General features: G+C 42.7%; 2 protein-coding genes across 4 annotated transcripts; one reads left to right on the top strand and one right to left on the bottom strand.

Annotated features, from left to right (window-relative positions):
• Positions 1-440: 440 nt before the first annotated feature.
• Positions 441-17,187, bottom strand: nadsyn1 (NAD synthetase 1). 2 transcript variants are annotated; one of them, XM_079998246.1, is made up of 21 exons: positions 17,042-17,187; positions 16,681-16,741; positions 15,140-15,256; positions 14,909-14,962; positions 14,627-14,716; positions 14,100-14,151; positions 13,699-13,787; positions 11,838-11,955; positions 11,095-11,226; positions 10,402-10,473; positions 8,144-8,268; positions 7,508-7,556; positions 7,208-7,310; positions 6,450-6,618; positions 5,407-5,542; positions 3,732-3,838; positions 3,469-3,600; positions 2,767-2,836; positions 2,542-2,670; positions 870-1,046; positions 441-651 (listed from the first exon to the last, which is right to left on the bottom strand). In XM_079998246.1, exons 1-21 carry the CDS (start codon positions 17,124-17,126, stop codon positions 622-624), a joined length of 2,097 nt encoding a protein of 698 aa, XP_079854372.1. In that variant the 5' UTR covers positions 17,127-17,187; the 3' UTR covers positions 441-621. The 2 variants fall into 2 exon arrangements, with proteins under 2 accessions (XP_079854372.1, XP_079854373.1); XM_079998247.1 differs by lacking the exon at positions 15,140-15,256.
• A 1,513-nt stretch (positions 17,188-18,700) lies between these two features.
• On the top strand, positions 18,701-26,828 carry dhcr7 (7-dehydrocholesterol reductase; the record flags this gene model as incomplete). 2 transcript variants are annotated; one of them, XM_079997582.1, is made up of 8 exons in its annotated part: positions 18,701-18,780; positions 21,508-21,608; positions 22,141-22,363; positions 22,936-23,026; positions 23,786-23,999; positions 24,663-24,867; positions 25,457-25,588; positions 26,364-26,828. In XM_079997582.1, the coding sequence occupies exons 2-8, from the start codon at positions 21,523-21,525 to the stop codon at positions 26,826-26,828; spliced, it is 1,416 nt and encodes a 471-aa protein (XP_079853708.1). In that variant the 5' UTR covers positions 18,701-18,780; positions 21,508-21,522. The 2 variants fall into 2 exon arrangements, with proteins under 2 accessions (XP_079853708.1, XP_079853707.1); XM_079997581.1 differs by having other exon boundaries at positions 18,739-18,780; positions 21,460-21,608.
• Between the last annotated feature and the right edge of the window lie 739 nt (positions 26,829-27,567).

Here is a 27,567-nt window from a genome sequence, read left to right as displayed (position 1 = left end):
CCCTTATTTACTGTAGAATCGCACCCAGTAACACGGCGGGGGTGGGTGTTCCAAGTGACCCAACCACACCTTTAACCCATTTTCCTACTTCCGTGAGTTATTAAACACTGTTATTTTCAAGGGGATGAAAAACAGATCCACACTCTTTGACAAAAGAAATGCAAAGGCACAAAGTGCTACTGAATGAAGTAAAAAGTCTGATGTACCCAAACCAGGTCATCAAACATTAACAGTAAAACCTCTATAGTCAGGTCAACGACTATTCAATGACTGTTAACATGTAATCTGCTATTAACATGTCATCTTAATGTTAATATTCATAGAAGTGCAAACTGTCCACTTCCCGTCTTTCCGCTCAAAAAAGACACTTCCATAAGTACAGAAAATGTTTATTAATGTTTAGTCAAATGACAGTTATTTTATATCAGACAAGGAGACAAAGTTCACGCTTTAATGGAAAGTTGTTTATTTAAAGTAAATGTGAATCAGTTCTAATGAACCATTTGAGGTTTGATCGTTGGTGAAGCATGGGAATGAACGCTCTGATGGAAGTCCTGCATGACACTCCAGTGGATGGACACTCTGCTGGACGGATGCTCTGCTGGACGGATGCTCTGCTGTCTAGGCGTCTCCTTTCTCCATCTGAGACACCTGGACAGAAAACAGTCATAGGTCATGACCCCACAGTGGAAACCACACAGGAAAATGAAGCAATTCTTTCCTGAAGAGACACTAACCAACCTGTACTCAGAACATCAGGACCTCAGTCAACCACAAAGTTTTGAACATAAAAATATGACATTTTGTAGTGGGGTGTGTGGGGTGGGGTTAACATGAAGGCCCAGATAAATGAGCCCAGATGGACGAACCTGGTGGTCGATGCAGTGGAACTGCCAGCTCCAGCCGGCATTGTAGAGGAAAGGTCGGAGGTCGAATCGGTTGTCGTCGGGGCTGTAGCTCTCGGCGTGGTAGGACGGCGTCGCCGTGGTCATCTTGTGGCGGTTCACAGAGTACATCCTGAAGAAAAGCTTCACCTTGGACGCCACCTGCAGGAGAGGACACACGCAAGATCATATCGACAAATCCAGGGACGACACGGTCTCCCAGGTGCTCACCACGCTCACACACATGGATGACAGGAAGGGGCATCACCGACGGTTCAGCTTTCAACACCATAGTCCCAGCAGACTGGCTGCCAAGCTGAAGGAGCTAGGACCGAGTACTCCGCTGTGTGCCTGGATCCTGGACTTTCTCACAGCCCACCCCCAGGTGGTTAGGGTGGGGAGGCACATGTCCAGCTCCAACACCATCATCATCACTGCCTGCTTTGGGAACTGTACTGCTCAGGACAGGAGGCCCTGCAGAGGGTGGTGCGTTCAGCCGAACGTACCACTGGAGCTACCCTCCCCTCCCTGCAGGACTTATACACCAGGAGGCGTAGTAGCAGAGCTGCAGGATCATGAAGGATCCTCACCACCCCAACAACGGACTGTTCCAGCTGCTGCGTCAGGCAAGCGCCTCCGCAGCCACACAGCGAGAACAGAGACTGAGATGGAGTTTCTACATCAAGACATAAGAACTGTCAATGCTGACCTCACCAGGGGTCCTCACTGAGCCACGCACATAGGCTCCACTACCTTACTGTACTGTATGTAGCATACTGTACTGCATACTGTATCACTGTACTGCATTCTGTACTGTTACTGTATTGTGTCATACTGTTGTATACTGTGCTGTATAACCCAACACACATCACCTCACTTTATTCACATGCCACTTTAATGCACATATCTGTATATACATAATAGTCTATTCCTCTTATTTTTATTTTGAATTCCTGTTCAGTATATTACCTTTTTACTCTTATTTTATTCTATTTACTAACTGAATTACTTTTTAGGAATCAGTTAGTTTAGTTAGTTAATTCATCTAGCTATTGTGTCAGTTAGAACATATTGTTCATAATCTCTGGGTGCGTTGCAAAGACATTTCTCTACATATACAGTATGTATGAACATATGCATATGTATGTGACAAATAAACATCTTGAGTCTTGTAATTAATATCCCGTTAACTGCAGAGCTACAGGGTGGAGAAGAGCAGTTCAACAGAGTGAGTGATCAACACATTGTTCTTGCTTGGAGAGCTACCTATCTTTAAATGCATTCAATCCAGTCACTTCAGACTTTTGGGAAATTCTGTGAAACTAGAGAAATACACCTTCTGGCGGGCATGTCAAAAGGTGAGTTATTTAAATGACAAAAGAAACTGGAGCATCCTTTCAAATTTAAAAGTTTAGGATCTGTGTAAGTTTTGGGTTCAGTCAATCTTTTTCCTTTTTTGACTCCTGTCGTCTAAATCTGCCCACGCATCATGGAAAACTGCACGTCTGGAACTGCACCACCAGATGCATGAAGCTGTGCTTCTGTCACATGGTTCCCACAAACTGTGTCGTGGCACCGGTGTGTCCCAGGTCCCAGATCACAGGGATGAAGGACCTGCGAGTCCAGAGCCAGAACAATGTCCTGCGTGTAGACCAACCTGCGAGGGAGACAGGTTGTCCCTCCAGGCCTGGAGCAGCTTGCAGAACATGCTGTAGGGGCCGCACTTGGAGATCTTCCTCAGGCGACCAATCAGGGAGAGCTCTGAGTAGGTCATCCCCATGTCGGCCTGGGACCCAAGGAGAGAGAAAATAAAACTAGAAAGCTTTGACTCTTAGTGGCGGTGTGTATTTCTTAATTTTCACTCCCTCATCCTCATCCTCACCTCATCAGTCTGCGACACCCGTCCTTCCACCAGCGGCTCCAGTTCCGCTGTGGGCGGAGCCTCCAGGATGCTGTAGCAAAACGCTCGGGTCACTTTTCATGCATTTTACTTTTTGTACGAAGCCACATGACCATGTTACCTCCATGAAGAGTCACCGCAGGGAGTGACGTCCATGTTGGTTTAAAAACGGCTGCTGGCAAAGTCCTCATCACATTGTCTGTCAGTCTTAATCGATTTAAACTTGGTTGTGCAGAATTCATTGTGTGCTGATGGAGTTTTACGGGAACAATATTGACTGAATTCAAACAGTCATTACAAAGAACAAAGACAATTCTGTGACAGTTACTGACGAGCGGACTTTTCTGCTGTTTAAAACCAGATTAACAGCTACAACTATTGTTTTCAATCAAAAAGTATACATTTACTTTTGAATTAGTTGGAGATTATTATTATATTATATACTATATTTTTAAATCAACTATCTATTGGTATTGTCAAAGTATATATTTGGCAAAAGCACAGTTTTTAAAAGACATGCTTTGTGATTAATCTGTTTAAGTTGATGAAGTACGTTTTAATTACATTTTATGATTCATCAGGATCATATCACATATTGGGATATTTTCAGCCAAGATTACTGTGATAAATATCAATGTTGTGTATTGCTGCATGCCTGTACAGCTGACCCCCCTGCTCCCTTACCCCCGCAGCGCAGGAAGCTGCAGCTGCTCCTCGCTGTAGCGCAGGAAGCTCTTCAGGTCGGTTTTGCTGATTCCTCCGATGGGGTTGATGTCGGCGCTGGAGCAGTCGTACTTGGTGAAGTATCCGGTCAGACTGAAAGGGGGGGGCTTATCTTACGGTTTGAAATTGTACAGTTTTACATATCAACCAATCAGTTGCTAATCCTGGAAAATAAATCCACTCATCTAAATAAAGATAGTAAATTATTTCATTTCCAGTCGTACCTCTCGTCCACGTTGGCTGAGCCGAGCACCAGCAGACCGCCCGGTCTCCCCCGCGACCAGAGACTCAGCTGGGCCAAGAGGTAGGCCAGGACCATCCTGACCCGGGCCTGAGGGGGTGGACACACACACACACACACACACACACACACACACACACACACACACACACACACACACACACACACACACACACACACACACACACACACACACACACACACACACACACACACACACACACACTTTTGACCGGGAAAATCTGTTGAGGTTCGACATATTTAAATCTCTCCAGTCATAATGTCCGGTGAAAATAATTCCCTCCAAGCACAATTTTAATTAGTGCTGGGTGGAGGATTTTGATTTTGAAATTCTGCAAATCTGTTCACTTCCGCCCTCGGCAAGTTGCAACGGGAGGCCATCAGTTTGGACGATCTAAAGCTGATCTGAAAGCTTCACCCCTGACCAATCACATTTGTCGATATAGAGCTAAGCCTAAGCATGTAAATGTCTGCTAAATTTCTAAATGTAAGCCCCGCCCCCTCCCTCAAGGACAGGCTGCGCTGGTAAAACACAGGAGACACATATGGAGCAGAGACGGAGCCGCAGCATCTCGAACTGAGGAGAAACAGGAAGATGGTGTATCCTTGGGACGCATACGTCCATAGTTTGGTGTTTATTTTATACTTAAGTTCCAACCCAAAGCAGACGGTAAATATTCATTGTGTAAAATATGTCGACGCGACGTCCCGACGAAGATGGACAACACCACAAACTTTATTATTTATTTCGACCTACTTGGCATATTTATTTTCTTTTTGGTTTGATCAAAATATTATTTTAGTGAAATGTTAATTCAAGCGGCTGCACTTGTTACTTATTGTTCACGAATGGAAATTATTTGATTTCAAGTAAAAATATTTGTAATTTTTATTTATTTTTAAAACTGCGTTTACTGACGGTACTTATTTTAGTTTCAATATTCAATAAAAAATTTAAAATTATAGTTCACTGTTACATACATCCACATGCCTTGATGATGTCATTCTCTATAAAACCTGCTTATCAATTGTTTTTAAGCTCAATAAACACAGATCATATTTGACCGGAATCTCTCCCATTTGTCCAGGAAATTGAAATCTTCCAGGACACGTGGGCCGGCACCAATTTGTTCAAATGGAAACTCTGACACACACGTGGTTTGCTTAGTGTGTGAACAGGAAACGATGCTGAAGGACAGAAATGAGGATAAGAGGCGGAAGTGTGAGGGACAGAGGAGGAAAAGGAGTGAGAGAGAAAGTAAGAGAAAAAGAAGAGTTTGTTTTTTAATGTTCCTTCTGTTATATCTTCATGCATAAAGCATTTTGAAATGGAAATATATTGTACCCAAAAGTTGGCCTGACAATTACAAAGAGTTTACAGTATGTATAATAACAATATTATAATCCCACTATTATTATTATTATTTTATTTTTTTATTTTTAGTAAAATCTAACAAGACTTTGGAGTTTTCTTTTGACTTTTCATTTGTCAAGAGGCACAATGTTTTGTGGATCAATTGGAAAACTATTTAAACTTAAAATGCATATATGCAACATAATGCACTGAACATAAATACCTACAGAACATATTTTATAAATACATATACCATATATAAATACACATGTCTGTACTGCACCTGTACGTTCTGCAGCGCCAGGTTCTCCCTCATGCTGCCGCCGTTGACCTGGAACTGAGGCCATTTCCCTGTCACCATGGAGAAAATACCCAGCATGCCTTTCACCGCCATGTCGATGTTGATGTTCATGTGTGTGCTGTGAAAAAAGAGATGTAAAAAAGTTTAAAAGTAATACAAGAACTGCACACATGAATAGGGATTATTATAAAGGATGGAACGTCTCGACTTTTACAACGGAAATGCTTAATGCAAGAGAGTAAATGATGTATTTTGAAATAGAATATTAATATCATCAGCCAAAAAAGTCCCCAAAGTGACAGATTCAAATATTGCCGTGCTGCACTGTCGCTGCTAAAATGTAACACTCACACTTCACTACAACAGACCCTGTTCTGATTATTTATTTTGTATATTGTTCTTAGGAGTTGTGGATTCTGTCCAGATTTTCCTTTTCTAACTAACTTTGCATACATACATAAACTACACACAACAAGCCACTCAAAGACCTAATTATTACAAATTGAATCACTCTTTCATTCATACTCCTCACCATTATTTTACATTTGCTGTCAATATGGACGGTAATATTAACAGTTTAAATTAAAAATAAAAATAAAGTAAAAATAAAAAAAAAAGAAATCCTCTATCCGTTAGCGCCCCTTGGTGTCCTGAAGTGGGTGGTGCTCCTGTGTGCAACAGGTATGATGACAATCTGAGCAACTAACACAATTTCAAGGCTTGAAGAACGTGGAGGTAGCAGCACATTCTGACACACATTTAGGTACTTCCTCTGTTTAACCACATTTATTTATTTATTCTAATTTGTTTCTCTCTTGACAACACTGTTTTTTTGCTGCTGCGAAGCCCCTTTCCTTCAGTGATTAATAAAGTGTTATCTTATAGTATGAAGATACTTTCATACAGTATATTCTCATAAACCCAATTCGAGTCATAGTTGACCTAGTTTAGTTTCTAGTTTTCTACAGTATATTATGGTGTAGTTTATTTTATTATGAGCATTTTGTCAGTTCATCCCGCCCGACCTGCCAATCTGAGCGGCCAGATCCGTGGCTCTGCTGCGTGTCTCCTTGGACGAGTTCTCGCTCGCCATGTAGCAGGTTGTGAAGATGCGAGTGCAGAGCTCCTGCGGCTGCAGGGGACGGTACGACGCATCGCCCACCACCCGGCGCACGTCCTGCAGGACCTGGACGTCTGAGGGACAGGAAGCAGGAAGTACAAGAAGGATGGTTAGTAGAGACCGGAACAATGGTCCTCTGCATGTAGCGCATCCTAATTATTAGAGTGAAGTGGGAAGCATTAAAGGCAGAGAGGTACAGAGAAGACAGGTATAGATGAATAGAGCAAGAGAGATAGAGATATAAACAGAGATAGAGACATACGTATATATATATATATATATATATATATACACACACACACACACACACACACACACACACACACACACCTCACTTAATGACAGAGTTCTGTTCCTACAACCAGGTCGTTAAGGGAATTGGTCGCGAGGACCCGTGTTCAGGGTAAGGGGGCGTGACTGGTATATATAGTATATATAGTATATATAGTATATATATTTATAGTATATATAGTGTATATAGTATATATAGTGTATATAGTATACAAAGGGCGATGAGATGCTTGGTATCGTACACAGTGTACAATACAGACTGGTCAGAGATCTGGCCGTAAGTCATTAAACAGGTAGGTTGTTAAGTCAGGAGTACCTGTACTGTAGATATCGACAGGCAGACAGACAAACAAACAGACAGACGGATCTTACTCCCGTCCTTCACAGCGTTGCAGACCAGGACACACATGCTGGAGACGATGCAGGCGCTGGAGGAGCTGTCCACGCCCCCACTGAGCGGCAGCAGGAAGCCAGCCTGGAGCAACAGAGACCTGAGAGTTATATCTTTTTCATTTGAGTGAAAGGACACTGCTAAATGCTAAGCTACACACATAGAGGCAGAAACAAACAAAAACAGCCACTCAAGTGAACGACAGCAACATAAAAAAAAAAAAAAAAGGTCGGTGCAGAATCAGCACCAGCTTTGCAGATGATAAAAGTTTAATTTCTCACTTGTCCGCTCCTCCTCAGATAGTCCCACAGCCAGCAGGCCGGGCCCAGGCTGGAGACACAACAAACAAAAATATGAGATAAAAATATGAGTAAAGAGACACAAAGTACAAAGGGAGATGAGGGGTCAGTTATGCTCTGCTGGAATTAACAGAAATTATATGATATCAATGCATGAGGTATTGGGTTATACTGTATAGGTATGAATTTAAAATTCCATGTTTGAGAATTAAATGAAGGTTCATTATGTTGAACTCTGTGTAAGACAAAGCGTGACACACAAACACATAAACTCAGCAAGAATTTAGGGAGAAATAGTCAATCACCATAAGTCTTAATATAATAAAGATTAAATACCAGCGAAAGACAACAAACAGTAAAGCTAATTAACACCCAGTATATGGAAGTGTTTTCTGCAGATTTATAAAGTTAACTTTGCAGCCAGAATATATTTAATGCTCCAATATATAAATGTTTAATACATATAAAACAATGTCTCCCGTAGTGAAATCACTCTTCTTAGATTTCTACAAAATAAGAATAGTGATCCTCGACACACTAACTACACTACAGTTACATCTCGCGTTCTGGGGTCCTGGTTCGGTTTGGTTCAGTTTGGTTGTGTTGGGCGTGTCGGACCTGATCTCCTCCTCTGGCGTGTGGAACTGCCATGTGATTGGCTGGTGAATGGGAAGGAAGACGTCTTCATCCCTAGACAAACTGAAGTCTGTTTTAACTCTGTGGCAGAGTTTGGCCTGCGACTCCTGGAACAACGACATAGAAGAGATCGATGTGAAATCAGGGAAATGCAAATAAAGAAACCAAATTAGAGGACAAAGGAAAGAAAGAAAAAAAAAAAAACTGGGATGGAAAACTTAGCGTTTTTGAAAGAGGGATTATCTGGAGATCTGTGTTCAAATTGTAAATGCATTTTACAACCGAAACAACCTTATAAAGGGACTTTCTTACATTTGATGACAATTTTTCGTCAGTCAGCACACACACACACACACACACACACACACACACACACACACACACACACACACACACACACACACACACACACACACACACACACACACACACACACACACACACACACACACACGTTTCTCAGCATCTAATAGGGCCTTGCATGCGCTCTGTGCCAGCAGCCGACAGGAAGTGGAGGCAGGAGGTGCAGCATGGCTGATGACATGATGCCTCCTCGTCCTGGTACCAGAAGCGGCTTCTGCACTGTTGACTCAAGTTGCCTCCCACTTTAAACAAGTCAAGCTGGATTCATTTATTTTCTGTTTCTTTCCTCGTCATCCCCGTCTGCTGTCCATCACTACCAGGGGGCGGAGCAAGCCAGAGAGTGCTCCCCCCACTCGGTCTCAGCAGGGTGGGGCGAGAAACCAAAACATGACTTAACCGGTTTAATGGCGTCTAAAGAGAGAGCCGTGCAGGTTAGAGACTGACTGGAGTCTGTGACCTGCTCACACAGACTGAAGTAAGACGCCCTGTCAGGAGCCCTCATGAAGATTGAGCCAGACCCTTCACAAACAGAGATTCATTTTATGGAAAAGCAAAGCAGGACACTGGGGGTCCTGGGGTTCCAAATTACTATAGATTTATCTCTGTTTATGAAAGGATGAACATTTTTTATTATTTATTGGCCATGGCATTCTCAGACTCAGGAGCCCATGGACTCAGCCATCGATGTCGCCATGATTTGTTTTTGATGGCGAAAATGAAGGTGAATTTGCTTCACAATGCGTCTAATGTAACGTGTTTCCTGGGGTTCCTCTAGTGACGACTGGAACCCCTTGAAAACACACACGGGTTCTGCTCCACACTGGGCAGCTCTACGTGTCTCCACCTGAGAGACGCCATAGTCACACTGATGTTCTGATCTCCGTCGAGGCTCGTTGTCTGAAACCTGAGAGCTTCATGTCAGAGTTCTTCTAAGTGAAGGTCAAACCGTCAGCAGCACCTGACATACATACCAACACCCACACACAGCAAACATCACGCAGAGAGGCGTGTGAGAGTTTTCATTGGAAATTAAGGACATATACGACTCCTGGGTCCAAAAAACATAATTTAAAGACTGAGCTGTTGCTAGGACGCAACCAAAACTGGATTTTCATCTGGCATTCATACTTGAAATATTTCTGAAATTACATCTTTTTAATATTACTGAGACATTTTAAAAATAATCAAATGTGAGAAGGGACGTAAACTGTATCATGCAGTCGTTTGCAGCTTTACAGTGGGAAATTCCGGGGGAAAAGTGATAAATGCTGATAAATCATCATTCTATGAGTCAGCACTGAGGAGGAAACATCAGAGTATTTCTACCTGATTCTTGGTTGTAGAATAACTGGAAAACAAAACCTGATTCTTATTATTCAAACTTCTGTACATACGGACATAACACACTCTCTACATGCAGAGTGTTTCCAGATCTGCGACATGAGCTGTCCACATTCCAACATTTCAGTGTGTTTTGATGGAGGGATGACTCAGATGGGAGTTTCCGGAGAGAGAGAGAGAGAGAGAGAGAGAGAGAGAGAGAGAGAGAGAGAGAGAGAGAGAGAGAGAGAGAGAGAGAGAGAGAGAGAGAGAGAGAGAGAGAGAGAGAGAGAGAGAGAGAGAGAGAGAGAGTTTAGATAAAATACGTAAGATAAGAAGATAGGACTTTACGGCTCCTCTGTCAGGAAAATTCAGGCGTTCAGGAGATCAGTGAGGAACATGAAGCACAGAGTGAGAAGATAAGCCCTAAAAATCACAATATAAACATTCAAAAATAAGAAATAAAAAGTAGTAAATAACTGAACCAAGACAGGTGGAGAGGTGGAGAAAGACAGATGATAGAGGTCAGATAGAGAGCGATGGAGGGACTTTCTCACCATGTGTGGCTGACAGACCTCTCCTCTGTAGCTGCGAACATCCTCAAGGTCAAGGGTTGCCGTGACGACCTCCTGCAAAACACGCACGCGCACACGCACACACACACACACACACACATACAGTAGGAAAAATAACTTAACTAAATGTGTTTGTAAAGTCCCAGTGGACCTTCCTGTCCCTGGGAACCAGACCAATGTGCAGCTCACGTTCCATTTGCTCTGCAGAATATGTCTAGCCACCCTCCCATTCAAACAGATTTCCACTCCACCTTGGCAGGGTCGGGCCGATCACAACCCTTTTTCTGATATGGGGCGGGTTTGATACACAACGATGCAGAGGAGAGCTGTTGAGACGTATTTGTAAACAAGCAAGATGGCTGCCGCTGATGTGGAACGGTCTGTTGAATCTGTTATTGTGACAGTATTTAACAAACTGGACTCTTTTTTTTAATCTAAAAAGCTTTTGTTGAAAACAAAAATGTGTTTGTCGTACTTCCCACAGAAGTTAAATTGACCAAGTCCCTCGCTCAGCGCTAAGTCGCACACAATCATTGCTCTGATTGGTTGTATGTCTAGCCAATTGCATCCAGAGACATTTTGGTCTGAGCTCGTTGGCAACACCCCTTGGAAATTGAAAATGAACAGAGAGATTCCTAGCGATGCGAGGCCACCCTATCCCTGTCAGTGTCATACCACGTCGTCCAGGGAGAACTGTGCCCCCCGGGCCACGATGTCGCCGTTGACAGCCACCATGGCACAGCCGTCGTAGTAGAGACGGTCTCCATCGCAGCCTCTCTGGTTGGAGTACAGGTAGATCCCCCCGCTCTGCAGGACACCAAGAGACAGGTTGAGTAGAGAGCAGTGCTGCCTCCTGGTTACAGCAGGTCTGTATGAGAGGTTCAAGAATGAGTGTGTGTGTGTGTGTGTGTGTTTACTCTAGGAAAGCCCTGATAACATATCATATTGGCATGCATGTTTTTTTTGTAGAATTATTGCACTTTACTGACACCTGCTGGATTGATAAGCTCATTGATATGCGTTTGTCTTACACTGTATTTGTGCCCCTGGCAAGGATGTTTTTAGTGTCAGCTGTAATGTTTTGCATTTGTTATTGTTGTCTGTTATTGCATTAGTAAAAAAAAAATTAAAAAGCAAAAAACAAACACTTTATTAGAGCTGAGTACTGTACTGATAACTGACATGAATATTGAAATTGAAATTTTCTGTCTAATTCTGATTATCATTGGAAAAGTCATATTTATTAATCAGATATTGAGATATTTATTTATTTACTTCTTTGTCTAAGCACAATCAGAAAGAACAAGGAATTATCTCCCAAATAAGAAGCAGGAACTCTGTGACACGTCACGTTACGTCAGTACTGGAATCAGGAATCAGAGCATTTTTACCAGAACAGTCCAAATACGTGCCAGTACCTTGGAGGTGGCAGACCGGACCAGCTCCACCCTATGGCTGGCCTTGCGCAGCTCATGGTAACTCGCTGAGGAGTTGGTGAAGATCTCCACTCCGTCCAGACCCATGTCGATGTGAGTGCTGAGGAGCATTATGAGAAAACATTAAAACTCTCTCAAACGGGTTTGCAAACAACTGTGTGACAAACAGTCATAATAAACTTCAATTAATAAACAATCACATCATGAACATTCAGCTTCATGTCTATCTCTTTACCGATGAGATGTAAGACTTGGACTAAGTTGAACTAGGAAGACACCCTTTCTAACTCAAATATAATAACAATGGTAACAATAATAATAATAAATATAGCTGCAGGCAGCAACACACAGGTCTAGTTTAGTTGTGCTAGATACATATTACAGATCTCTGGATTCTGTGCAATGTAGCACGAGTTACAATTTTTTTCTCTCTCTATGACTCAGAGAAGGACCGTGCATTTATTCATTCATCATCAATTCATCATTTTCAACATTATCAATGTACATAGATTCATTATTGTTGTTTGTGGTTTTTGGATCTTCTTCCATTTTGGACAGAAGATTATTCCATTCATTGTTAAATTCTTCATGCTTATTCCACTTGTTATGTACTCTCAAATATGCCAACTTTCGGCTATTTTTGGGCATCTGAAAAGATAACGAAACAAACTTTGTAATTACTTTACATAAAAATGTTAATAAATACATGTTATTTCATAAGCATAAAAATGTTTTAGTTTTAATTTGTACTTTTTTTTCTGTTAATGATCTACAATTGGAATATTCAGTTTAAGAGATGACTTGTCTATATAGTACTGCGGACATTTATGGAACTCAAACGTTAATTTGGCATTAGAATTATTAACTTGTCAATATTTAACACTTTCTGTCTTTTCATTTAAATCTGCTATGTTTAGCAGTAGGAAATTGTTTAAACATGACTTTTCTTTAAGAAAAAGTTTATTTTTTACTTTGAAACAAACTTTGGCATTGTTATAACTTACTTTGTTGTGTGTAAGTACATGTGCAGTCTCAGTGACGGCATGTGACGTTGGGTCTCGTGTGAATACATAAACCTACGTGAATACGTCATCATTGACGCATTCACGTAGGTTTATGTATTTATGGAGATTTACGATAGTAGTCAAACTTACGTCATTTTAGTGGTGACCTTTTTCCTTGGATTACAGTTTCAATAAGTTACGTTTCCATGAAATACGAAAACGTTGAGGCATTTCTGTGAGAAACGACCATATCACCGCTTCTATTTTCCCGACGGGTCACTAGACCTTGAACGCATCACTTGTACATTCGAGTGGACTCGACTCAACGTGGTCGTGAGTTTTTGTGGACTACTTTTTTCATATTTTTCCATTAATCCAGCAAAGATAAAATAATGGTGTTCCATTATTATTATTATTATTATTATTATTATTACATCATTATCTACAGAGAAAGTATCTACAGAGAAAGTATATTTAAGTACCATGAGAGTACATAAATATACACCTAAATGCATAGTTTGTAATATCGACGAAGCAGTTTGTAAGGTCCACATGTACATTCTGAATAAGAACCTGCAGATTTATAATAAATTGTATGATGACGTCATTAATCATCTTGCTGTAAATCTCATCTTGTTCATTTTGTTCATTAACAGTGGCATGTTAGTCGAGGAGGGCCCGCTGAATATTTGGGGTCAAATTTGTTCGATTTTCATGAATTTCTGCTCCGTATGCAGATCGATTTGGATGAAAGTTAACTCACGAGATGTTTGTGACATACCTGTTTAAACGGCACCTCGGGACTGGACCCTTAATAATAATAATCATCATATCTCTACCTCCTGGGGTGCCAGAGCTCTGCGCATATCTCACTGCCGATGCAGGTATCCCTGGTGGACAGAACGCAGTCTCCAAACGGAACAGTGTCCTGGAAGCACAGGGAAGTAACTAGTTACTTCTGACTTACTATAGTAAGAAATTGTACTTTTATGAGTAGATTTTAGAAACAATACTTTTACTTGGGTATATTTCAAAGGACTTAATGCTATTTTGTCTCAGTTACATTTTGCCAGACTCCTCCAGCTTTATTTTACGACACGTTTCAGTCTTAAATTTGGTTTCTTCTCTTTCCCTGCTGTTGGTTCTGTTTCTTCCTTTAACTAACGGAGCATAAATGAAGTAAATTATGATGATGTGATGATGTATATGACAGATTTCAATGTGTGAGGGTCAGACGTACCTGTCCAGTCACTTCCTGGATCATCCTGGGTAGGAAGTACTCCTCCACACACCTCAGAGGGAATGAATTAAAAAAATTAAAATATAAAATAAACACTTCACAGCATTATCCTCAAGCAAACAGCAGTCTGGCACAAAACATAGAAAATAATTATTATATTAAAAGGCAATTCAGAAAGCAATCCTCCCAAAACATTGTTGACATACTCATTTATTCAGCAAAATGAGTTTGTGCAGAATAAACCAAACAACATTTTTTCACTTTGTGTTTTAACTTGAACTGTGTTAAGTGAGGTCGGGTCTATGAACGTCCCAATATTTCATTTGACAAAATAAAAAAAAAAAAAAGGTGACATTATTTTTATACGTTTGTGAACCGTCGTGCTGGGGACAAACTGAAAACATGCTGGGGAAGTACTGGAAATGTTATAGGGACGTCACGGGGAGGGACTGGGGATGTGCTGCAGTTGTGCTGGGGACGTACAGGTGACGTCCTAGGGACGTAGTGGGGATGTACTGATGTTGTACCTTAACTGGCTCCAAGGGGAAAACCAGCGCAGCTCCCTGTAATTCCCGGAGTTGGCCATCTGCATTTTGGGTCTGATGAGTAAGATCTTCCTTTGGAAAGAAATCACAACAGGAATTGAACAGGAATACGATGAAGTAGGATCGATTCATACATGGGACTGAAAAAGTTATTTCTGTAATTCTTTTTACCAAAAACCAATACAGATTTAGATAGATTTGGGGTTGGTAAATGTAACTAAGTGTTTGTTTGTTTGTGTGTGTGTGTGTGTGAGCGTGTTTTACCTGTTCAGGAACAGTACTCGGCAGTTGTAGCGCACGTTGTGATGCATGATCGGCCTGAATGAGACAGGCAGACATTTAAGATATTTGTGTAGGATTCAGACCTCCAGCTGGTCACGACTTATCTGGATGGAGGGTTTAAATCCCTTGTAACTCCAACTGCTGCACACGCACGCACGCACGCACACACACACGCACGCACACACACACACACACGACTGACTATTTACTGACATGCCAACATCACAGATGATGTCCTTTGTAACTGGAGACTCAAGAAGTTTCCTGAGAACCTGGAAGCTGTGGAGCAACGTGTCTGACTCGTAGAAGTGATCTGCACATCCATAGCCACTGAGAGAGAGAGAGAGAGAGAGAGAGAGAGAGAGAGAGAGAGGACACTTGACTCCTCTCATGAACTCAAATAATAAACTCTGCCACGCCTGCCTTTCCGTGACTTTTCATATCCTGTTTTATTTTTAGATTACCGTTCATCTGTCAACAAGTTCCAATTACCGTTCTAAATACAGAGCAAAACAAGTGTGGAAAGAAACGTCACACTTTAAAACGATCAAAGTACTACAGTACAAGAGAGAGACGGAGAGAGAGAGGGAGGGAAATGGAGTGAGAGAGGGAGAGTAGGAGGGAGAGAGGGGGAGGAGAGGGAGATGGAGGGAGAGAGGGGGAGGAGAGGGAGAGTAGGAGGGAGAGAGGGGGAGGAGAGGGAGATGGAGGGAGAGAGAGGGAGGGAGGGAGAGGGAGGGAGGGGGAGAAGAGGGAGATGGAGGGAGAGAGGGAGGGAGGGAGAGGGAGAGAGGGGGAGGAGAGGGAGATGGAGGGAGAGAGAGGGAGGGAGGGAGAGGGAGAGAGGGGGAGGAGAGGGAGATGGAGGGAGAGAGAGGGAGGGAGGGAGAGGGAGGGAGGGGGAGGAGAGGGAGATGGAGGGAGAGAGGGAGGGAGGGAGAGGGAGAGAGGGGGAGGAGAGGGAGATGGAGGGAGAGAGAGGGAGGGAGGGAGAGGGAGGGAGGGGGAGGAGAGGGAGAGAGAGGGAGAGAGAAATGACCAAGAAGAATGAACAACAGGAAGCGAGTGAAGATGGACAGAACGGTGAGAGAAGTTAAATTCTGAGCGACGGTACATTTCATTAAAAGCTTCTTGATTAAAAACAGTTAAAGGTATTCTTCAAATGCTTTGTAAGCTGGGTGTAAAAAAAAAGAAATTAATTTAATGGTTTTCTCTCCCTCTGTTTTGGAATAACTAATCAGATAGAGAAGCATATTTCCTCTAAATATATAATCAATACAATAAACATATAATGACAATAAATTCATATTACTATATAATTATGTCACAACTCTAACTTAATTTCTTGCTCTCAGTTCACATTGTTCTTCCTTGAATCTTTTTGATTCAAGATTCAAGAGGTTTATTTGTCACATACATATGTTCATACAGACATTTCACTGCATATATCAGATGAAGTGAAATGTCTTTGCAAAGCACCCAGAGATTATGCACAATTAGTTCTAAACTGAACATAATAGCTACCTAATTTGTACCTAACTAACTGACTGAAAATAACTCATTCCTAAAACATAACGCACTTAGTAAATGTAATAATATAAAATAAAATAAAATCGGACTCAACATACATGATTCTGAAAATGACATGCACTACGCCCTGGAAGGTTTTATCACCCACCATACCAATATGACAGAGGACATCTTATTCCCAACGTATTCATCAATAACCAAAGCATCAGTGTTTCTCATCTCACCAGATTTCCAGCTCTGGTCCCAGTCTGTACTTGGCTCCTTGACTCTTGGAAACTTCAATACCTGCACGGAAACCACAAGACGGTTGATTCATCTGTTCAATTATTCAAAGTTTATTATTGCTCAACATACTTTACAAAATAGAATAAAATAAAATAATTACAGGTATAAAAGTAAATGTTGTACACGATAAAAGCTAATCTGCACATTGCAGATGTAAATTCCATTATAATCCCACAATAAACGAGAAAGCAATGATATTGAAACACTTGAAAATGTGTTTAATAAAGTTGTTTTGGAAGTTGGAGTTGAAATGTTTTATTTTTTAAATGTTTTTAACATTCTCTGCTTCATTCTACTCACTGTTTAATATCCTCTCCAAGTTTCCATGAAAGTCCAGAGCCCACTGGTTCAAGGAGCACGTAGCCACGGTGACTGTCCTGCCCATGGCGGTACACAGCTGCGCTTAAAACGATGAAAAAGGAATTAAAATGAGGATATTACATGTACACGCTGCTCCACGTGTTAATGTCCCAGTTTGACACAGAAACAAAACAAACCAACGTCGCTGCACTTTAACCAGAACAAGCCGCTTCCTGGTGTTGAAAGAGACATGCGCAGTGAGCGACCAGTAGAGAAGTGACTGTAGTCACATATAATTATATGTATAAATCAACTTCAATATAATAATTTACACATTTTGTGGAAGATAATACACTTGTGAATGCAAAAAAAAACAGAACAAAATATATGTACATAAGATTATAGTTTTGCTGCAGGTTCCCTGCAATTCCTACACGGACCGCTAGGGGGGCTGGATGCTGGGGCAGGGCCTGCTCATATGTGTTATGATGATGTAGAGTGTTCAAGATTCAAGATTCAAGATTTTTTATTTGTCACATACATATACATACTTCCATACATATATGCAGTGAAATGTAATTAGTAGTTAAGTCATGTGAGGGGCAGGGTTGAGGATGTGGAGCTTTTCATTGGGAGGGACAAGGATGGACAGGATGAAGAAGGAGGACGTTAGAGGGACAGCTCAGGTTGGACAGTTTGGTGGAACAGTGTGAGAGGCCAGATTGAGATGGTTTGGACACGTGTGGAGGAGAGATGAGAGTTACGTTGGGAGGAGGAGGCTGAGGGTGGAGCTGCCAGGCAAGAGGAAAAGAGGAAGCCAAAGAGAAGCTTGATGGAGGTGCTGAGGGAGGACATGCAGGCGGGTGGTGTCAGGGAGGAGGATGCACAGAACTGAAGGTGTTGGAGGCAGATGATCCGCTGTGGCCCCCCCTAATGGGAGCAGCCCAGAGAGGAAGAAGAAGAAGAAGTAATGTATTATAATAAATTATAATACACACATTTATATATAATATAAATAATCAACTAAATATTACATATTTTATATTTTTTTCTTCCGTCTTCGTATCACACAAACCATATGATATGTTTGCATATCACTGAAATGTATGCATCTCTGTAACATGCACATTGTATATTGATGCATCCAAATCCATTACATTTCACTGCATATATGTATGGAAGTATGTATATGTATGTGACAAATAAAAATCTTGAATCTTGAATCACAGAATTGTAAAAACAAAGAGAAATAAAAATAAACACCAGGAAAACTCCATTGGGTAAAATTGGAGAAAAAAAAAGATGATTACAATTATTATTTTTTGTTTGAATGCAAATAGCAACAGGATTAGTGGAAGTTGACTTTGTTTACTATATGAGTGTTTCCTTGAATAAAGTAGGACAGCTTTGTGCTTCTAGACACGGAGGCTCTGCCATGTTGCACCTCAGGGCGCAGCAGCGCACCCCATCAGGCGCTGGTGGCTCCAGTCCGAAAAGCCAATCAGAGAGCAGAGACACGCCAGGGGACCCAATCAGGGCTCAGAGACAATCCCCAGTGAACCAGTCAGAGGTCGCAGCTGATCCTCCGACCCGCCTCGCAGGCACGCTATTGATTGATACGTGTGACGTCGCGGGGCGGTAGGCGGGGCTTGAGGCTGCTCCGTGTCCGCCGTTACGTCGTCGCCGTCAGCTCTACCTGCAGCGTGACGCAGCTGGACGCAGCTGGAGACCCGGACCAGGTGAGACAGAAAACACACTTTAAAGGCAGTTACCTGGCGTTAAGTGCCTTTATTTCTTCTGTCGGTGAGGAGCCGTCCAGGATGGAAAGACACCGACAGGGATTGGAATTCGTTTTATTATTATGTTCATTAGCAACAGTACAACAGTAAATATAAGGGACGTTAATGGCTGAGGTATAAACTGATGATCATGCAATGCACACAACCTTCCATTCTGTCATCTGCTCCGCGTGTTGGGAGTCAATACTGTGTGTGTGTGTGTGTGTGTGTGTGTGTGTGTGTGCGTGCGTGCGTGCGTGCGTGTGCGTGCGTGCGTGCGTGCGTGTGTGCGTGTGTCGTCTCTTGTCGTAAGCGCAACACATAAGCATGGAAGCAGAAAGTGCAGGTATGAAATCCATGGGGACAGCCACAAAATTAAAGAGACCTAAAACAAAGCAATACTACTACTACTACTACTACTACTACTACTACTACTACTACTAACAAATACAGCTGCAGGCAGCAATACACAGGGCCCAGTGTAATCATTCTAGGTATGTATTACAGTTTTCCGAGGTTCTGTAAAACACATCGTTTTGCACTTGCGTCCCTGGATGTTCCTCTGTTATGGTTTAGTTTAAATGCCCCAGTGACGCTTCCTCCAAAGGTTCTTAGAACTTCCTGTGGTGTGAAGACGCCCTCTGTGACTGGGTTACAGTTTTCGAGGTACAGTTTTCCGAGTTTCAATTAAACGCAGTGTCGGCTCCGATTGTCTGCACAGGGCACAAGTGGCTGAATGTGAACGTGTTCCGAGAGGCGAAGCTTGGACTTGCATAACTTTGGATGATGATGTCACAAAGCACCCCGCTCCTGAAACTAATGAAAACGCGCCAATGTTACAGTTGACAATGTTCACAATGTAAACAGTTTTTCACAAATTTATTCTCTAAATGTGGATTAATTTCGATCAAACTCGAACGACAAGACGTTTGCAACGTCCCGGTTCCAAGGTGGCCTCAACCATGTCTGTGTCTACTGCGGTTGTCGTGTTCCACATACTTTTAACCTGAAAAACGCCAAAGAGATTAAAAATAAAAAAGCCATGCTGGCTGGACCCATAATAATAATAATAATAATAATAATAATCATTATTATTATTAGAATTATAATAATAATATATTATAAAAATAAAGATGCACAGAGTCCACGTTAGTTGTGTAGGTCATGAATTTCAGTTTTTTTGAGTTCCCGCAAAACACAGCATAATTTCCTACCGACACAAATCACAATTATCAGAGTTCCCATGGAATGCAGCATCAGTTTGTGCTGTCTCTGGTCTCGACCCGCCGCAGACCCTGCATGGAGCAACCCATCAATCCTCTCTGCTCGGACAGTTAATAAGCTGCTTGTATTTCGGGAGTTCGTGGCTATATTACATTTACATTTACATTTAGTCATTGATCAGACGCTTTTATCCAAAGCGACTTACAATTGTTCAAACGCTGACGGACGCAGCCATCAGGAGCAATGAGGGGTTAAGTGTCTTGCTCAAGGACACTACAGCATGCTAGCAGGAGGAGCCTGGGATCCAACCAGCAACCTTTAGATCACTAGACCACCAGCTCTACCTCCTGAGCCACCATCCCCCCCCCCCATATTCCCCCTCGTGTGCCTTGTCACGCAATCATAACGCAATGATGACACGGTGACGACTCTCTGTGACCAATCGGTACACTGCAGTGTTTTCACGTGACCGTTTGGTGCCGTGTCGTGCAATGATGACGCAGTGACGACTCTCTGGGACCAATTACAATTTTCCAAGTTCTCATGAAACGCAGCATTACTTCCTCCTAACACAAGTTACAATTTTTCGAGTTGCCATGGAACGCAGCATCGGGTCCCTCTCTTCTCCACCCAGCGCAGATCCTGTGCCAAGCAACCAATACACAATGGAGTCTAGACCGCGGCACACACACACCTCGCCCCATGCACAGCCCCCCCGAGCCACACCCGAGCCACACCCTGCACATATATAACAAATTGCCTTCGGGCTGAACCCCTCATAATGATAATAGAATGCAGTGAAAATAAGAACCACGCAAAGAATATTTAGATAATGAACCAGAAAACAAGTGTGTGTGTTAATACCACGGATGAAATCTTAAACGCAGTCAGTTTAAATTTAATTTGCTGTTCACGTGCGTGCGTGCACTTTAATTTCCCACTTCTGCTCATTACCTCAAGATTCTGTTCTGGTTCCAAAAGACTTAACTCAATGTCACCTTCCTCGTCTGGTATCTGTTCTCTGTTGCTGGAAAAGTCTGGAAATAATTGTGCCATCACAACTTTTTTTGCATAACATTACATTACATTACTGATCACTGATCACATTACATTACCGATTAGATGCTTTTGTCCAAAGCAAATCAAACCAACTGTTTATCCCAGTTACAGCTAAACCTTCTCTCAGAAGAATAACATTAGAGGTTAAGATTTTTTTTCTTTTAAATTTCACTTTTTCTTTTTGAAATGAATACTTTTAGGAGTTGTAATCGATTTTTCCCACATTCATTACATTTGATTGAATTTACATGTAATCACAGTTCATTTCACTTTGTAGTTGTCTCTGTGAAATGCACCGTGGGGCATGAAAAAGGTGAACTTTACAGCAGAACCTCCTGTTCACCTCCTTCCTCCCAGGTGAACTCCTTCATCTTCCTCCTTCTGTTCTTCTCCGTCCCGGAGCAGAACAGTGCAGTGCCTATGGAGGCCACCAGGAGGCGTACCAAGCCCGCCACCAACGGGACGGCGGCAGAAGATGAACCTCAGACGCAGTGGGGGAGAGCATGGTACCTCACGATGCTAAGAATAATAATTTTAAAAATACCCCAATTTCAAATACATTTCAACAAAGCTTTTGCTTCAGGTAAATACTGAAATCCAAGAAACCTCCGACAGAACGTGTACTGCTGAATGTTTCACCGTTCCTCATCCAAAACCAAGCTTCTCAGAAAGGCTTTTGGATGGTTATTTAGGAGAATATGCTCCCTGTGACACATTAACTACACCATCATGTAAAGCCAGAGATTACACCAAAACTGTTAACTGTCAAATAAAACTTCCTGAAACATTTCAGACAAATTTTGTGAGATATTTAAGGTCTTATCTTCCCATCTTTCATTTAGACTAGAAAGGTTGTGGGATATGACGGCACTGTAGTTATTTATGACCCCAATAAAATATGAAAAAGCTGATATGAGTCCCCAAATGGCAGCGGTTTCTGTGGGAGGTTCTGTTCGAGGTTCTTTTAGAAGTTCTGTTAGAGGTTCTGTTACATGTTCTGTCAGAGGTTCTCAGGCGCCGTGTCCTTCTGGTTCTCAGGGAGGTGGACTGGTTCTCCCTGGCCAGCGTCATCGCCCTGCTCTGCTTCGCGCCCTTCATCGTCTTCTTCTTCGTGATGGCGTGCGACCAGTACCAGTGCTCGGTCAGCGAGCCGCTCCTGGAGCTGTACCGCGGGGACACCACCCTGCTCTCCATCTGGGGCCGGGCCCCCTCCTTCACTTGGGCCGCCGCCAAGATTTACGCCGTCTGGGTGTCCTTCCAGGTGAGGAACGTTGGCGCCAAGACTTTGTTTCCAACTCGATGTGTCTTCGTCCTCTTATGTCATTGTCCTGAAGCAGCTCGTCCAGGTACCCAGAGTGTTGGGTGGATGGATGAATGAATATGTGTATTGTTTGATTATGTTAGGATAATATATATATAATAAATATAATTAAATTTAAGCCTTTGATAAATGTGATTTCAGCATTTAAAATACAATGGTAAATCACTGAAATCAATGTGCGGTCTCTCAGGCGTCTTATTTGGTATTTTTTAGTATTTATAGAGCTTATTGTGCGTAATCACCGGGTGTCATGACATTTCACTGCATATATGTATGAACGTATGTATATGTATGTGACAAATAATCTCTTGAACTTGAACTTGAACTTGAACTTACAGGGTCAAAAGCGCAAACAAAACACAGATCTGTAATGAATGCACCAGAGCACTGTGGCCACCAGGGGGCAGCAGCCCGACTACAAGACATTTACATGTCTCCTACAGCTTTCGTAGTTATTGTATTTTAGTAATGTTATCTCATTGTGTCATCCGGTTGCTCTGTGTGTCCCTCAGCTGTTCCTGTACATGTGCATTCCTGACGTCGCCCATAAATTCATCCCAGGATACAAAGGGGGAGTTCAGGATGGAGCGCGCACTCCTGCTGGTACATTTACATTTTACATTTACATTTACATTTACATTTACATTTAGTCATTGATCAGACACTTTTATCCAAAGCGACTTACAATTGTTCAAACACCGACGGACGCAGCCATCAGGAGCAATTAGGGGTTAATTGTCTTGCTCAAGGACACTACAGCATGCTAGCAGGAGGAGCCTGGGATCCAACCAGCAACCTTTACATCACTAGACCACCAGCTCTACCGCCTGAGCTACCATCCCCCTATGGTACTGCACATGCTCATTCTGGTTACTAGAGCTGTGTTAAATAAATCTATACCCTGATACCATTCAATTCTATTGTTTCAATTTCTGAAATTGAAATAATTGTTTTTTTTTATATCACCACCATTGTCACGAATGAATTGAAATACAACATTTGTGTATCAGACTGAATTTGTTCTGTGAAATATTTTTCAGATGGTAAACTCAAAATTTGGTGGTGATTATCATCAAGTATAAAATGTCAGTATATTGATATATATAATCGTATCATGAGGCTTTGTGTCGCACTCTTACCAAAACCCAGCCGACTGGGTGTTTTGAAATCTGAAAGAAATATTCTTCACAGATCCACAAGAATCTGAGAGATGTTTGAACCCAGCATGCACATACCAGGTCAAAAATAACCCCACGATTTAGATGATTCAAATTTTGTTGTTTGAAAAATAACACAAGAAAACAATCATCTAAATAACCTCTCCATCAGCCGTTTCATGTGTTTCCTTTCCTCCTGTTCCAGGTCTGATAAACCGCTACCAGATCAACGGGCTGCAGTGCTGGATCCTCAGCCACGCCCTGTGGCTGGCCAACGCCCACTGGTTCCACTGGTTCTCTCCCACCATAATCTTCGACAACTGGATCCCGCTGATGTGGTGCGCCAACATCCTGGGCTACTCCGTGTCCATCTTCGCCTTCATCAAGGCCTACCTGTTCCCCACCAACGCAGAGGACTGGTGAGGAGCGAGCGGGACGACAGCAACATCAACAAACACATGAACGGACACAGATCCACCGCTGTTCAGGGTCAGATCTGTTGAAACACGGTGTTGGGACCGGGACTCGTCAGGGTGATGTGTCAAGGATAATGTGCAGCCGCACGGTCGTTACGGCCAAATAACCCCCGACAGGGAGGTCGGGTCTGGTACTGATCTGAAGGAGCTTATTTAGTGATAAAGACCTGAACGTTATCCTGCTTATTACACACAAATTATAATATAACATAAAATAATACATTGAGACAGAACATTGATTTTAAATGATGTTATAACCAAACTCATACGGTGTACGATTCACCCCACAAAAATAGTTTAAATAAATACCTTCAAATATACAGTCGTTAAGTGTTGTCTTTAAAGATGCATTACAGTAAAGTGATGCAAACACAATTCCCAGATGGTATCTAGTCTCATATCACACAAAGTCATTGATATCAAGGTTTATTATATTATATTATAATCCTCAAAAGATATTGTGATGTTTTATTTTGTCGGTATCTCCCAGCCCCTAGTGCTTGTTTTGTAAATCACACTAAATCCATACAAACCTCTGTGTGTGTGTGTGTGTGTATGTATGTGACAAATTATCTCTTGAACTTGAACTTGAACTTGATTCCGCAGCAAGTTCACAGGGAACGTCTTCTACAACTTCATGATGGGCATCGAGTTCAACCCCCGCGTGGGGACCTGGTTCGACTTCAAGCTCTTCTTCAACGGCCGCCCGGGCATCGTGGCCTGGACGCTCATCAACCTGTCGTACGCCGCCAAGCAGGAGCAGCTGCACGGCCACGTCTCCAACTCCATGCTGCTGGTCAACCTGCTGCAGGTGAGCACGCTGCTCCACGTGCACGCCGCCCAGAGTGCACGCCACCCCGCGTCCACGCCACCCTGCGTCCACGCCGCCCCGTGTGCACTCTGCTCTGTGCGCATGGCACCCTGCGCACGCCGCTCGCGGGGGAACAAACTGATGGCTCAGGCCAAAATGTCGACAGGTTCACATATAAAGACACGAACTTGAACTAGAACAGATCGGTAAAAACATCTGTGTGAATTAGTGTTGGCTTTGATTGTAATAATACATTTTTACTACACCAATAACTGCTTGAAAAGAAAATACAAGATTCATTTTTTATAATGAATTACAAGCCACAATTTTGGAGATTTAAGCACATTGGGAAGTGAAAAACTTTTTAAATCACATTTTATTTGCATCAGATCGCTCATGCATCCCTTCAGTCATAGGTTGTTTTTCAAATGATGACTGTTATTAATTGACACAAATCATTTAACAAATTCCATTCACACTCTAATAGATCAGAGCCTTTGAAATAAACATGTGCGTATGTTGGTTGAAGAGGGGATAGTCCAGTGATTCCCCTCAGTATGTTTCAGTTTGTGTGCACGTTGCTCCTCAGGCCGTGTACGTGCTGGACTTCTTCTGGAACGAGGCGTGGTACCTGAAGACCATCGACATCTGTCACGACCACTTTGGGTGGTACCTGGGCTGGGGGGACTGCGTGTGGCTGCCCTACCTCTACACCCTGCAGGTACACGTGCACTAAATACTGTATGCTCATAGTAGTATCTACCATAAGCAGCGTTGACAATGAAGTATTTTTATTTTTTCAAGTGTTATTGAAAAGCTGTAATAATGTCATTCATTATTACTGTATTATGGATCATTTGTTATTTCCACTGTGCCTTGTGGCACAAATTGCATCCCTTCCTCTGGAAGGTAAAGAGAATTTTTACTTAAAGGTGCAGCGTGTAGAGTTTAGTGGCATCTAGTGGTGAGGTTGCAGATTGCAACCAACTGAATACACCGCCCTCAACAACATGGCGTCCTCGTGGAAGCGTCCCCGCTCTGTGTAGATCATCTCTGAGGTGTGGGGATGGTGTGGCTTGAGCAGCCATGCCTGTCCTGAGTCTAGGTAATTGGGGCTGCCACAGTCTCATTCAACTTCTTATTTTCATGGTATTATACAAGTATTAAAACATACTTATGAATATTATGTTCCATTTCTGCCAAGTTCGTTCTGTAAATTCTACACACTGCACCTTTAACAAGGATTCATTTTCTGGAAAACTCAACTGAAGGTGGATGTTCGTTCCTGTCCGGTCCTCCAGCCTGATGTAGACACGGCTGCTTTAAACTTGTTCCTCAGTTGAACCAGAGAAACACAAGCACAGCGAGTTTTCTGTTGTGCCGAGCTGCACTGTGCTGCTATCAGAGGGTTTTGAAGGCGATCTAAAGAAGTAAAGTTGTACATGTCGTATAGAAGCATCCTCTGACTTGGCCCCCGGGACTCCGCCTCTCCGCAGGGTCTCTACCTGGTCTACCACCCGGTTGAGCTCTCCACCCCCCACGCGGCGGGCGTCCTGGCGCTCGGCATGCTGGGATACTACGTGTTCCGCAGCTCCAACCACCAGAAGGACCTGTTCCGCCGTACCGAGGGCCAGTGCAATATCTGGGGTCGGCGGCCGACCTTCATCGAGTGCTCGTACCGCTCTGCGGACGGTGGCGTGCACCGCAGCAAGCTTCTGACCTCGGGCTTCTGGGGCGTGGCCCGCCACTTCAACTACACGGGCGACCTGATGGGGGCGCTGGCGTACTGCGCCGCCTGCGGCTCAGCCCACCTGCTGCCGTACTTCTACATCGTCTATATGAGCATCCTGCTGGTGCACCGCTGCCTGCGGGACGAGCACCGCTGCTGCAGCAAGTACGGCCACCACTGGGGGCGCTACACTGACGCCGTGCCCTACCGCCTGCTGCCGGGGGTGTTCTGAGGTGGAGGAGGTGGGAGGGAGGGAGGGATGGAAAAAGTCAAAAGCTTAGAGTCACAATCATTTCACACCAAAAGAAAGATGTTGGAAGGAGGGAGAGAGGTGTGTGTGTGTGTGTGTGTGGATGACTAGTTCACCGGAACAGTAGTTTTTTAAAGGACGACACCTACTTGTACATATTCCAGCACATGTGTGTATTTGGAGCTGCATCACATTTCCTGAAAACATCTTCAAGCGTTTTTATTCATCACTGCCATGTTGAGTCATTTGGGACCAATCAGCTGCTTTGAAAACGCTGATAGATTAAATGGAGGATCCGTTTTTATAATAAGCAGCGTCAGACCATTCTTTAATTCCTACCAGTTTGTATCATCATACTGGAAGTCTTTGTTTAAATGCCCAGCAATAAAGCTTTTATACTGTTGAACAAGAAGCAAGACTCCTTCTTTCTGGTGAATGTTTCGCTCAGAAAACTGAAGGTGTTGCATTGGAATGAAGGTGTTTTACAAATCTAGCCCTGTACAGTTTTCTTTTGAACTTATTGGTATTTTTACAAAAACATGACTTAACATACGACTATTTTAAATTTGTAATATATGACACAGCCTTGCATCTTGCTGAAAATTAATCAAATAAACCATATTTTAAATGTCTTCATTCGGTTGCTTCTTAAAGAGCTGAGCTGATCCGTGCTGCACATCTTAGTCTTATTTAATACGTTTTTAAAAAGTCTCTTCTAATA

The sequence above is a fragment of the Zeus faber genome, assembly GCF_960531495.2.
Source record: "Zeus faber genome assembly, chromosome: 3".
In the NCBI taxonomy this organism is placed as follows: Eukaryota; Metazoa; Chordata; class Actinopteri; order Zeiformes; family Zeidae; genus Zeus; species Zeus faber.
This window is presented reverse-complemented; position numbering and strand designations above follow the sequence as displayed.

What these genes read in the sequence shown, in the direction of transcription:
- nadsyn1 (XM_079998246.1), bottom strand. Translation starts at nt 17,126, where the DNA reads ATGGGCAGGACAGTCACCGTGGCTACGTGCTCCTTGAACCAGTGGGCT. An exon ending in TCCGGTCTGCCACCTCCAAG is followed by an intron (nt 11,227 to 11,837) that starts GTACTGGCACGT and finishes GGTGTCCTGCAG; the next exon opens with AGCGGGGGGATCTACCTGTA. An exon ending in ACGCCAGAGGAGGAGATCAG is followed by an intron (nt 7,557 to 8,143) that starts GTCCGACACGCC and finishes TTGTGTCTCCAG; the next exon opens with CCTGGGCCCGGCCTGCTGGC.